We start from the raw sequence: 12,908 nt of genomic DNA on the forward strand, positions 1-12,908 counted from the left end.
AAACACAAGCTAAAAATACATGGACACAATTTTATTTTTGTCACATTTGCTGTTGTTAACACTTTCGGGTAGGTTTAGTGTGGGTGTAGGCTAGGTTAAAAACACAACGTAACAAAACATGTCAGATTCACGCAAATCTGTTCTGAAAAAAAAATAAGCTTTTAGCGCCACCCAGTGGACATTTCACTTTGAAACTGTCGCAATATGTACGTATTGGTACATATTTTGTGGTTTGCAAAAACGTTGCCACAGGTACTGATGAGATCAGGCTAAAAACGAAACAAATTGAATAGCCTAATGTGACATCTTGCATTTATACACATATCCGGACAGACAACAGTCTGCAGTGTATACATAAATTTAAAAATGGGACTGTATTTTTAAGAATGCATATACTTATAAAAATATAAGAACAAAGTATGTTTTAAAAAGAGCTGTGGTTAGCCCAGCACACCATTAATTTACACGGTTTAACCATTAAACACACACACACACACACACACATATATATATATATATATATATATATATATATATATATATATATATATATATATGTATATGGAGGTGTGTGAAAGCTCTCTAAGTAGTCTGAAATTCAGGGTTTTTGGATCTTATCAATCAGATCGAAAGTAACTAGTAACTAAGTACTTGAGTAGTTTTTTCATCTAATACTTTTTTACTCTTACTCAAGTAACTATTACGATTGTTACTTTTACTTTTACTTGAGTAAATATTTCCGTAAGTACTTGTACTTTTACTTGAGTAAAGATTTTGGCTACTCTACCCACCTCTGATTGTTACTAGTAATAAAACAATTATAGAGCTCTGTAATTGTAGTTACTAGTACAAATTAAATTATAGAGCTCTTCAATTTAATTGTTACTAGTAAAAATATAATTACAACGAGTAATGCTGGAACGTTTTTATGCTGAAACGGCCTTCTATAAGTCTCAAGTATTTTCTTTTTTGTCAAGTCACAAATCATAAAAATAGAGACTCGAGTCGACTCGAATCGAACGTCACACTGGAGAGACTACGTCTGTGAGTTTGATTTCCTGAAGGCCAGTTTAAAGAGTGCTCTGATTTTGATTCACATACTGGATTCATTTTTGAACATGATAATCCATTTTAAGGGTGCGTGGTCTACCACTTATGAACAGACAGTCCAATTTATAGGTTAAAAACTTTAAAAGAAACACTTTCAGAATGTAGCTCACAGACACTTTCTTTTAAACATAAGCATATTTTAGTGGTTACAAACATAAAAATCCACTGCAAAGATCCATTGGGATTCTATTCAAAGGGTAGAAATACCTGCAGAAACACACTCGATATTTTTATAGTAGAAAAAAGTTGTGAAATAGTTGTTTGTGTGCATAAATGAATGCAGCAGAAGACATTTAGCTTTAAATATTTAATTTTTCATTCATACTTTTGAGAAATTGTTTTTTTCTCTCTAGTCATCACTGTAATAAATTAAAATAGCAATAAGGGGAAATGGAAACAAATAACAACAACAACAACAATAATAATAATACAAATCAATGTTGCATGTTTACATAATACTGTACTTGATACAATGAATCAGTAGCCTAGAAATCTAGAGGCACCCTAGCGGCAGCAAATGTAATTTGCAGCTAGGTACTCCAGCAACTCTCCGTTACGAGATGGAAAAACCAAACTCTGTTCAGGCCAATCACATCGTGTATAGAGTCGGTGGGCGGGCTTAACATAATGATGGCAGAGTTGCAGAGATTCCGTGTGCTTCTAGTAAACACAGAAGCTGGCGAACGGCGGTCTTTCGAATCGGCTTTGGCCAAAACTCTGGAAGACTTGTTGTTATGCTTTACTTTGAGAAAAGAAAAAATAACGGCAATGAAGTCATTTTTAAAAAGGAAGATGTTTTCTGAAATTGTTGACAAGATACAGCAAAAATTTAATTTGTCAACTAGCTCCGCTTCACCTTCGTTGCTCTGGTTGGTTGTAGCTCTATCCAATTACGTGCAGAGGGAAATTGAAAGACAACCGCTAATCCCGTCCCTCGAATTGAGCCCTGTCAATGTTGAGTTCCCAGACCTAACATCTTGATGTAGGTCTGGCTTGTCAGGCTAATGAATCAGTCCTCAATTGGTCAAAGAGCTCAATCGTCGATCTGTCACAGACATGGACGCTTGTTTTTTCTCACTGCTGTCACATCCATAGATTTCCCACTGTCCTATTTATCTGAAGTGTCGTCGGCTGAGGAAGTCAAAGCTGAACAATAAGAAACAACAACGGGTGAACATGTTATATGATTATAACTATGGGAACCAATACAAATGTATAGATTTTTTTCTCCTTTTTTTTCCCTGTGGTGCCATCATGTACTTACCTATGCTTGCAGGGTCCACAATCTGGACTGGAATGGCCTGTCCGTCCTCCAGCAGGATCTGTGTGCCACCTTCAGCTCCGGCATTAGTCTTTGAGGTCACGCTCACCAGCTGACTCATGGCGAGCAGGGTCGGGGGGTCACAAAGAGATATGCTTTCACCACCACTGCCACTTGACTGGAGGAACTGGGACGGACTCAGCAGAACAGGCTGTGGAGGTGCAGGGCTGGACAGCTCTTGGGCTTCTGTTGGTGTTGTTGTAGGTTGGGCAGTGTCTTCAACTGGACACAAGGCAGGCTGTAGCTGGATAGCCTATCAGACAAGAGAAGAGCACTCTTAAAGGATAATTTTGTCAATTGTTGCCAACCAGCTTTGTCCCAGGCAACAGGGATCATTCCCAGAAATGAATCCTCCCTCGCATCCTGTAACAAAACCTTCCCTCGTGGAGTCGTGGGTCAAAATGACCACGTATATATATTATATATATATTAGGGCCGGACTTTAACGCGTTAATTAAGATTAATTAACTACGGGACTTTAACGCGTTAATTAATTACGCAAAAAAAAAAAAAATTTAATCGCACTTATTTTTGCCCCACGGAACGTTTTTCAATGAATGAGTTTTGTAGGACCGATTATACTGGAACACCAACTAGCGCTCATGAGTCACGACAACAACAAACCATAGTGAACATGAACGAAGAAGCTGATGAGACTGCTTTGCTTGGCCCCGTGGATGGGAAATTTAGTTTTAAAAAACAAAATGATGGAAGCGTCGACAAGAGCATGGTTGTGTGCAAGCTATACAACAGGGGTATCCAAAGTCGGTACTGGAGGGCCACTGACGTCCTGCAGAGTTTAGCTCCAGCTTGCCTCAATACACTGCTAAAGTTTCTAGTATGCCTAATAAGACCTTAATGAGCTGGTACAGGTGTGTTTAATTGGGGTTAGAGCTAAACTCAGCAGAACAGTGGCCCTCCAGGAGCAGGATTGGACACCCCTGCTATACAACAAGGAATTAGCGTATCACCGCAGCACATCGAGCCTCAAATATCACAAATATGCTTTTGCTACACTTAATGGCAAACATTGCACTGGTCTGCTGGACTGAAATAAATAAACAATATTTTGTTGATTAAGCTTATGTATTCAGTCATTATTCAATGGTATGCTAAAAATCCATGTGAAAAATTGGGCTACTTCTCATTGTTCCAGGTCAAATATTTATATGCAATTAAAATGCGATTAATTTCGATTAATTAATTACAAAGCCTCTAATTAATTAGATTAATTTTTTTAATCGAGTCCCGGCCCTAATATATATATATATATATATATAAACAACCCTTTCTACTGCATACACAGGCCACTTTTATTAAAAACGTATCTTCCCAGTAAATAGAGTAGATTGTGTATACAATTTTTTGCAGAGTTGCACCACATGACATTTGACATCTTAAATGACCTTGCCTTATAAAAAAAGATGTCAAATTGTCTAATATTTGAAGAAACCTATCGACCTTGACACATTTATGAGTGCATGTGGGGAAGTGAGTGCCTTTTTTTATTTTTATTTTTCTGAATGTTGGTCAAACCACATGACTTTAATTTAAGTTGTTCACAAATTAATAAGTAGTGAAGCACCTTAGATTAAATATTTATTTCTGAACACGAAATGAGAATGGAAATAGCAGCTGAAACACACTCATAAACATATTTTTTATAGTTAATAATTTGCCATTGTTTTTATGTGGCAGAAAAACAAATGGCTTCAAAAATACAAGGCTTTTAGATTGAACTATTACATTTTGATCACATTTATTCTGTTATACTTTTAATGAGCAAATGCTTTTTTCGGTTATCCCCCGAATAAGTGAAAATAGCAGTAATGGGGAAAAATTACTTTAAATTGTTCGACAAACTTTTCAAATATTAAAAAAGCAGTTGTCAAAATATTTTTTTTTCATATAATCAGGTTTTCTTTTCAACTATTTTGTTTTAATGTTTTTTTTGTTTTGTTCCATTATATTATCAAGAACCATTTAAACATTCAATTACCGGTAAAACATGCTCCTCATAAAAAGGGTGTAATCAGCTTATTGTATGTATAGACAGCATTTTTAATGCATTTATTTAATAAATGAATAGATCCAGATAAATCATGATCAATTCAGGACATGGTCACCTGGAGATGTGCAAATATCTTGGGCTGCAGTGAGGTGAGAGAGCTGAAGAGCTGCACAGCTTCTGGAGAAAGAGTGTCACTCTCGTCCAAGAGTCCTTCCTTCTGAGATGACACTGTCAATAGAACAGCAGTACACTAGATTATATAGCAGGATAATCAATGCTTATACTTTCACTACAGTTCTGTGCTTTCTTTTTGAAGTAGGACCTTTTCTCCACTCTCAATTTTTTGTTGTTGAAAGATGTTAATGACTGGAATACACTACACAATTTCTGAACAGATTTTAAAACTCTAGGCAATAAGCATCATGCACATGCTGCTTGCAGAGGAAAAACTGGACATCATAACTAAATGACCGAAATGATCCCACACTACTAGACTGTCAGGTCGTTCTGAACACTGCGGTTCCTCAAAAATTCAGAGTTGTAACTTCAACTTGAAGGGGTCGTTCTAGTTTAAAGTTCCTTCTGGGAACTCGGAACTTCTGACTTTCAAGTATAAATGGACCGCATCAATACACTACTTTTCTGTGAAATCAGTCAACTCCGACTACAAAAAAACCTATTATGACTTTCAGCAAATGGCATCTCTCTCTCATTAGTCTCAGCCTCAGATGTCACGGCCACGGACCGTTGGCTGAACGTCTGATGCATATGGCACACTTATCTGGAAACACTTCAGGAGTTTCAAAGTCATCATCCGATTGGTTGAATTCTCCAGGATGTCCGCGAGATGTGTGTTGCGTTCTTAAACGGTCTGCCTGGAAACAAATGTCGTAAAGGCAAACTTCCTTGTGAAATAAGAACACTATTGTGTCACAAGTGTGACAATGAACACTTACCAGGACCTACTAAATGATGGATTTTCAAAAGTTTGTGGCTCAATTGTTGCAGTAAACTTGCAGAACAATCTTGACACCATCTTGATTGGTTGCATTACATGTCAGTCAAATGTCCTCTGGGGCGGTCCTTGACCAATGAAAGCTGCGATAGATTCCAGACCTTTTGCCGTCAGTCTGAAGGTCTGGCTACGCGAGACTCTCCTTAACCATTTCAGTCATATCCGACTCTTGGTGATTCTATGGCCATCTCTTCGCATAAGCAAGAAACTGATAATGAATTTTCTTGGCAATGATTTTTCCAGGATAGTTTGCCAGGTTGGCTTGGGACTCACACACACGCATAATTCATCTATACTGCCCCTATCTTGTGGCGGAAACCGGAGCACCCAGAAGAAACCCACACAGACACAGGGATAATATGCAAACTCCACACAGAAAGGACATCCTTGCTGTGAGGCAACAGTGCTACCCACTGAGCCACAGCGCCGTCTACTCCTCAAGACGGTAAAACTTGGGGAAAATTCTGTAGTGTATTCCAGCCTCAAAACATTGTTTTAATAATGTATGTCGAATTTCAAACAATATTTTTTAACAGTGTTTTACCATCCACAGCAGCAGGAGTCAGGGTCAAGGTCAAAGTCTCTGGAAGCAGGTTATGAGCCTCTGCTTTCCACTGGAACAACAAACAAAAAAACATAAAAATAAATGCTTACTATAGAAAATGGTTGGTATATTTGTGCTCATCAGTAATTCCTTAGAAACATTTTCTGTTCGCACCTCTGTATCTGAGGTAGCCAGTGGTCCTGGCGTCAGCTGAAGAGCTTTCTGAGCCTCGTGGATGTGGTTCTTGATGTCATTGACAGTGGGAAAATAACAAAGATTGTGTCTCTCAGGCACTTCCTCCGACTTGAACATCTCGTGTTCCACAAACCTCCTGCCAGGGTGTTCACAAAGCAAAAGTAAATAGTTTTCGGCAAATGAAACAAAGGACATTTGAAACCATCTGAGTCATACCTGAGCTGCTTGCGGACAGTGTAAACCTGGTTATGTCCTTGTGCCACCAACTCACAGATCTTCTCTGCCACAAGAGGGTGTAGTCGAGAGGGTAGGGCTGTCCCATCCTCCATCATGACATCCTGCATGGCTTCACTGCCCAGCTCCTCTGTCTCTGTCTCTTCCTCTTCATTTAGTTCTTCTTCTGCAAAGCAGATCTCCTCTGGAAGTGGAGGCAGGTTTGCAGTGTCCACGTCATGGTACAAGTGGGCTTTCTCTGTAGGGAGCTGGATGTAATACCTGTAGCGAATGTTAATGAGTGTAAGTCATGCTAATGGACTTTTTTTAAACTGTGATGGCAAGTCTGTTTATACCTTACAATGCCTCCAACATCCCATAAACTCTTCTTTAGGTTGAAGAAGGCTTTCTCCTGCTCTTGTCGCACTACCTTCTTGTCTGCTTTGGGATCTGTTGGAACCTTGTACTCCAGAAATTTTCTTACTTTTTTGATATATATTCTGAAAAACGGTCAAATATTACAGCATGTGAATCATAACAAACTTACTGTGCACAGAACAAATCTATTGTGCTTGGCTCAACTGTAGGTTGCATACCTGGCAGGGCAGGTTGCTTTGTAGAGGATGTTTTGACTGGTTTCTTGCTCAGCCCCTTTTTTAGGTTGAACGCCCTTCCTTCGTGGACCAAACTGGCATTCCATCACAATGGCTCTGCTCCCTTAAAACCACATTAAAAATCAGGATAAAATGACTGTGTGCATTTTGTAAAACCATTTAATTATCTGTAACAAAAAGCATTTAATCAAAGTTTAAGAACAAGGCCTGTCCCTTGATATGCAACTTGCTATTGCATACATTCTCATTCTAGAAATAATTTTAATTTGAACAAAAATCTGGATGCATTTGCAAGTGCAAGAAGAATCATAAATTATATTTGGTCTGTCACATACACTACTTTTCAAATGTTTGGGGTTGGCAAGAATTTTTATTGTTTTCTAAAGAAGTCTCTTACTCAGTAAGAGCAATACAGAGTACTAATACATACTAATACAGAGAAAACAGTAATATTGAGAAATATTCTAATGCTGCTTTGGCTGCTCAATATTACTGCTCAATCTTAATGAATGCCTTATGGTATCTGACATCACACCACAGATTCCACGAGCAAAAATGGATAGATTACCTGCATTAACAAAGGGAATGCCATCGTAGGGCACATACTGTGATTTCCACATGAGTCTGGTGGCAGGTTTAGCCGGTGAGGGTGATTGACGGGTGCCAAACACAGCGTGAGTCTGCTGTTTGTGTAGAAGCAGAACGGCCTCCAGCTCTTCCTCTGTGTTACAGTAACCACGATACGAATCTCCGAGCTTCTGCTCCTCGTGAAATAATCACACAGAAAAAAAGATTTACACACAATAGAAAGTACAATGCATTTAGGCTATTTTCATGCATATTAGTATTACATTTAATGGTTTAAAATTTCTTAAGTGAAAGTTTGGTAAAAAATAAATAAATGTAGCTATTTTTTACTGGACATACCTCACACCCACGCAGTCTTAGAGCCCAGTTTGGTGCCCCTGGTGGCAGTGGCTTCACTGGGGGCTCAAATACATCAGGAGAACTGAAAGAAATGAGAAGACATTTCAATGACACTGTCTATAACTTAAGGAACACAAACTAAAGGAATAGGGCACAGCCTGAGCAGTTTTCTTGGTTTTCAAGAAAGGGATAAATTGAGCCAGAACAGGTGTTAAATTGGGTAGATTGTTTGTCAACCCATTCCATATGTATATGCTTTTTACTAATCCAGTACAGATTTTCCAGCTTCATTTAGTCTGTGTATTTGCTTAAGACTGGTAAAATCTTTGTTAAAATAAGTGTTTTTATAAGTGTCATTTAAAACAAATCAGCTGTTTGTTATTTAAACCATGTAGTTTATAATAAAATGTTAAAAAAAGCAACAAACACAACATGAAAGTTCATCTTTCAGAATAGATCAGAATGTGGCATATATAATGATGGGTGTATAAGAAAGATTTACTGACCTTTTTTTCTGAATTTTAATAGCAGTGACATTCTGAGCCGCTAGTGCAGATAAACTATGAGTGCCATCATTGTCTTTTATGGATGTGATTAATGGCTGCTGTCTTTTCTCCAAAAAGATACCTTTTTAACAGAACAGAAAGAAATGGCAGTACCGTACAGCAACCAATTTTCTTCATTCTTCTTTTCATTTTTTATTTATATATTATTCTTTCTATTTCTGGTTTTAAAAAAATGTATTAGATGTTATATATTCTTTGATATAATATGCATTTTATGAGAGGCCATAAAAGGACATGGTTTACAACAATACTCAGGTAGGCTGGGGTGTTTAAACGATGATCAGTTGGTAAGTGGACCAAAGCATGCCAAGAAAATACCCCCCTACACCATTACACCACTACCAGATGCCTGAACAGGCAGGACGGATCAATGCTTTCATATTGTTTATGCCAAATTCTGACCCTACCATCTGAATGTCTCAGTAGAAATCAAGCAATGTAAAAAAAAAAAAATAGGCAATGTTTTTCTTCAATCTTCTATTGTCAAATTTTGGTGAGCCTGTGCGAATTATAGCCTCAGTGTCCTGTTCATAGCTGCAGCTGTAACCCATCTGCCTCAATGTTTGATGTGCTGTACGCTCTTCTGTAGACCTCAGTTGTAACGAGTGGTAATTTGACTTACTGTTGCCTTTTTATCAGCTTGAACCAGTCTGGGCTGCGTTTCCCAAAAGCAACTATAGTTGCAAGCTGGCTGATGAGTGTGTGTGTGTGTGATATAATTAGAAAAGTAATAGTCAGTAATACATTAAATTAAAAAAACATTTAATTACCTGATGCTTTTGCTACATTCAAAAGCTGACCATGAGGTAGTAACATGTGATGGCCCCCTATAGCCACAGATGGGACACCATACAACTGTCCATTCTCCCCTTTCACGATCACCTGAAAAAATGCATGTCTTTGAGGTGGGGAAAAACTGTCACACTTCCGAAGCAAGTACATGCACATGCGGGTAGTGTGAGTAATATAGTTTATGGTGATGGATCATGATGCAATGTTCTTACCACCCGCTCGTACGGAATAGGATGTCCATTTTTATCAAGTATAACTAACTTGTCCACTTGTTCCGGGGCTGCTGATGGCTTCTGGTTGGCTGCTAAAGTTTCTGGGGCTGGAATGATTGATGGAGGATCTTCTGCATCTGCATTTTCTTTAGCTTTTGAGGTTTTGCCAGGTTGCTAAGACATCACAATACAACAATAAATAGTCAGCGTAAAAAAAAAAAAAAAGTTGCCAGCCATCGCCGTTTTTGATCATTTTCACAAAAATGTCATGGCCCCCAGAATATTTTGTTGTATGAATATCTGAACAATCAGTATATCAACAGAAAGAACAGACCCTCTGCTTTAAAAAAAGCTGAGTAAGTTTAATTTAAAAAAGCTACATTTCGAGCTGTGTGTGTGTGTGTGTGTGTGTGTGTGTGTGTGTGTGTGTGTGTGTGTGTGTGTGTGTGTGTGTGTGTGTGTGTGGGGCCATTTAACTTTGTCATGTAGTTTAGAGTGGTTTATACAAGGATTATTCAGTACTGTACACTATTTCTACTAGTTTCCTTACCAGTTCAGCTTGTGTGTCTGCAGGCTGTAGTAGACCCTCTCTCTCTTCAGACTGAAGATCATCTTTCACTTCTCTCTCTTTCTCCTCCATTTATTCTACCAGACATACACAGCAGTCTAAATCAAGAGCCCAAGCCTGATATGAATTACACTTGTGCATGGATTTTGTTGATTTACTATGGGGGTAATATGAAAAAAAAATTATATATATATATATATATATATATATATATATATATATATATATATATATATATATATATATATATATATATATATATTTTTTTATGGGTGTCAAACTATTAAGTAGTTGGAGAGGGAAAGATGAACTGTGCTAGATATATTTAGTTTACGCATGAGCTATTTTTATGTATTTTTTTATTATGTAAGTGCAATTTTTAAGATTGAATGAATAAAACAGCAATAAAACATAAATTTGTTAGTGATTATTTGTCTGTATCGTACTAACTTCAAATAGAACGTTTATGCAACACTTTCTATTGTTTTTTTGCTTGCCAGTGATAATTAAGACTTATGGATTGAAGAGCGCTACACAAAACGCGACAAATTAACATAATTTTGAAAGATGAACGCCATATTGGATCAGAGCTTGCTAGCGCAGCAGTTTCATGAAAACACAGCATGTAAAAGAAAGCAAACAGACAGCTATCTAGCGTTATACTGAATTTAAATAATTTGATCGCATCAGCTCTCCCTGACAGCACATCCCAATGTACGGGATGCAGTCGAACCCAGGCTTTATATACAGGAAGGACCTAAAATTGAAAACGAGTCTACTCAACCTCGTCTTCGTCCGGGATTCCTACGCCGTGAAACGCGTAAACTGTGCATACAGTGTGAACCCGCGCGGCTTCCGTAGGACACGCGCTCTCTTTCACTTTGTAAAGCCATTCTTTAAGAAAAACGCATTTCTTCCATTTAAATATGGCACGAAAACGTTATACATTTTAACTCATGTGTCCTTTCGCTTAACAACTAATTTTGACATTATGTTATTTCAATGTATTGTTTGTATATCCCTTTTTGCACATAATGATAGTCAAATTGTAACAGTTTAACATTTTACTAACCGATCAAAACAACTGAGAATCATTAAAAAAGTATGAAAATGAATAAAGATAATATCTATCTATCTATCTATCTATCTATCTATCTATCTATCTATCTATCTATCTATCTATCTATCTATCTATCTATCTATCTATCTATCTATTCTCTCTCTCTCTCTCTCTCTCTATATATATATATATATATATATTATTATTATTAGTATTTTATTATTTGTGTGTGTGTGTGTGTGTGTGTGTGTGTGTGTGTGTGTGTGTGTGTGTGTGTGTGTGTGTGTGTGTGTGTGTGTAATCACATTTTTAATATATTGTACTATTATAAAATACTTTTAATAACTAAGGAATGTTATTAGTCCGTTCAACAGATGACTTGGCGAAACAATAAAATTGAATACATTTGTTGTTATACAGACGTCTCACCAGTAAGGGGCGCTACGTCTTAACAAAACAAAATGTATTTCATTCCTTTCTTAAAACCTTCAAAAATGGACTTCGCAATTCCTGAATTTGCTTCAATAAGTGGACGACCTAATTAACTCGAATGGGATGCCTGTTTGTTAACTTCTTCTCAGTGCATTCCTCTAGGAAACCAAACAGGAAAAGATATATGTGTGCTTCGGACCTGGTGGAGTACCTATCTACTGTGTTGAAGCAGCTGATCCTTTGTCAGGTCTAAACTAACAGGACGGTTTTTTGAGCTGAGCCTGTAACAATGAGTCTTGCACGCTCAGAGCGAAGAGAAAACGTGAGGAATCTGGGCCTATGATCCCAGGCTGGGAGTGAGATTAGAGGCCGAGCTGCCCCGGGGCCTCAGTGGGGAGTACCGCTCTCGCTCAGAGTCTCACACTGAGGGTAACATATCAGCAGAACAATTTCGAGCACAAGGAGAACAATTTGCCGTTTTTATATAGAACCAGCCCTAGTGCATTCACAGATAATATAATGCATGCTAAAACGTCATATTTCTTCTGAGTGCATTCAATCGAAACCCCGTGAGGCCATGTCCAATTATGCGGGCTCTACCCGGAGCTTTTAGTTCCCCTTTTCCTTCTTTTACTTTACTAAAGAGTGCCATGCGTGTGCCTACACGATAATCAATAGTGTATTTCATGCATTACATAATTGCTCATGGTTCATTATGTGTCCGTGGGGTTTAAACGACACATGAGGCAATGAGGTACTAATGCATTGTGGGATTGATGTCTGGGACTGACCTGAAATACTGCTGTGTAATGGCCCTGTCTCTGGCGGGGGATGAGGTGGGGCAGGGAGTCACTGGGGAAAAAGCCCCTGTTTGGACTGCCCTCCGTGTGAACATTTTTTCCCCTACATTCACAAAAGACCTTACAAAAAAAAGGGAGGGGATGTCAGTGGACGACGGGTGACCAGTTTGCATGACTGAACCATTTCAAACACCTTCCAGCTACACTTGTTGCACACACAAGAGTGGCGCTTGAACCACAGCACCCACTCCATATCACTTCTGTACTGATGCGTGTTGCAGAGGATTCATTCATCAGTTCATCTGTGTTGCTCTAGTCGGTGAATGAAGATATCACTATGAGAAGATCATTCAGGACTGCTAGTGGTCCAGAAAAAGTCACTATCTGTTTGTTATTTAAACGTGATTCAAATGTGAAATTAACATTGTTAAATGGTGAGTATGTGCTTGTTCTTATATGGTGAATAGAATCACCCATGGGACCCAGATTCTTTCAATCTGTTTTTGCAGCAGTTTGGGTGGAATAAAA

General features: G+C 38.1%; 1 protein-coding gene across 4 annotated transcripts; it reads right to left on the reverse strand.

Moving 5' to 3' along the window:
• Nucleotides 1-1,457: 1,457 nt before the first annotated feature.
• Nucleotides 1,458-10,931, reverse strand: carf (calcium responsive transcription factor). 4 transcript variants are annotated; one of them, XM_067444961.1, is made up of 15 exons: nucleotides 10,873-10,931; nucleotides 10,071-10,165; nucleotides 9,521-9,694; nucleotides 9,287-9,398; nucleotides 8,457-8,577; nucleotides 7,951-8,032; nucleotides 7,592-7,784; nucleotides 7,006-7,126; nucleotides 6,766-6,909; nucleotides 6,413-6,691; nucleotides 6,176-6,332; nucleotides 6,002-6,071; nucleotides 4,558-4,670; nucleotides 2,375-2,684; nucleotides 1,458-2,256 (listed from the first exon to the last, which is right to left on the reverse strand). In XM_067444961.1, exons 2-15 carry the CDS (start codon nucleotides 10,158-10,160, stop codon nucleotides 2,219-2,221), a joined length of 2,004 nt encoding a protein of 667 aa, XP_067301062.1. In that variant the 5' UTR covers nucleotides 10,161-10,165; nucleotides 10,873-10,931; the 3' UTR covers nucleotides 1,458-2,218. The 4 variants fall into 4 exon arrangements, with proteins under 4 accessions (XP_067301062.1, XP_067301060.1, XP_067301061.1 ...); XM_067444959.1 differs by having other exon boundaries at nucleotides 7,592-7,787; XM_067444962.1 differs by having other exon boundaries at nucleotides 1,459-2,256; nucleotides 7,592-7,781.
• Between the last annotated feature and the right edge of the window lie 1,977 nt (nucleotides 10,932-12,908).

The sequence above is a fragment of the Pseudorasbora parva genome, chromosome 5, assembly GCF_024679245.1.
Source record: "Pseudorasbora parva isolate DD20220531a chromosome 5, ASM2467924v1, whole genome shotgun sequence".
Lineage (NCBI taxonomy): Eukaryota > Metazoa > Chordata > Actinopteri > Cypriniformes > Gobionidae > Pseudorasbora > Pseudorasbora parva.

Bases quoted from the DNA above. Each gene is read 5' to 3' on its own strand.
- carf (XM_067444959.1), bottom strand. From the start codon at position 10,160: ATGGAGGAGAAAGAGAGAGAAGTGAAAGATGATCTTCAGTCTGAAGAG. The intron at 8,033-8,456 runs GTCAGTAAATCT...CATTTCTTTCAG, and splicing joins ATTAAAATTCAGAAAAAAAG to TTCTCCTGATGTATTTGAGC. The intron at 7,127-7,591 runs GTAATCTATCCA...TGTGGTTTTAAG, and splicing joins CATTCCCTTTGTTAATGCAG to GGAGCAGAGCCATTGTGATG.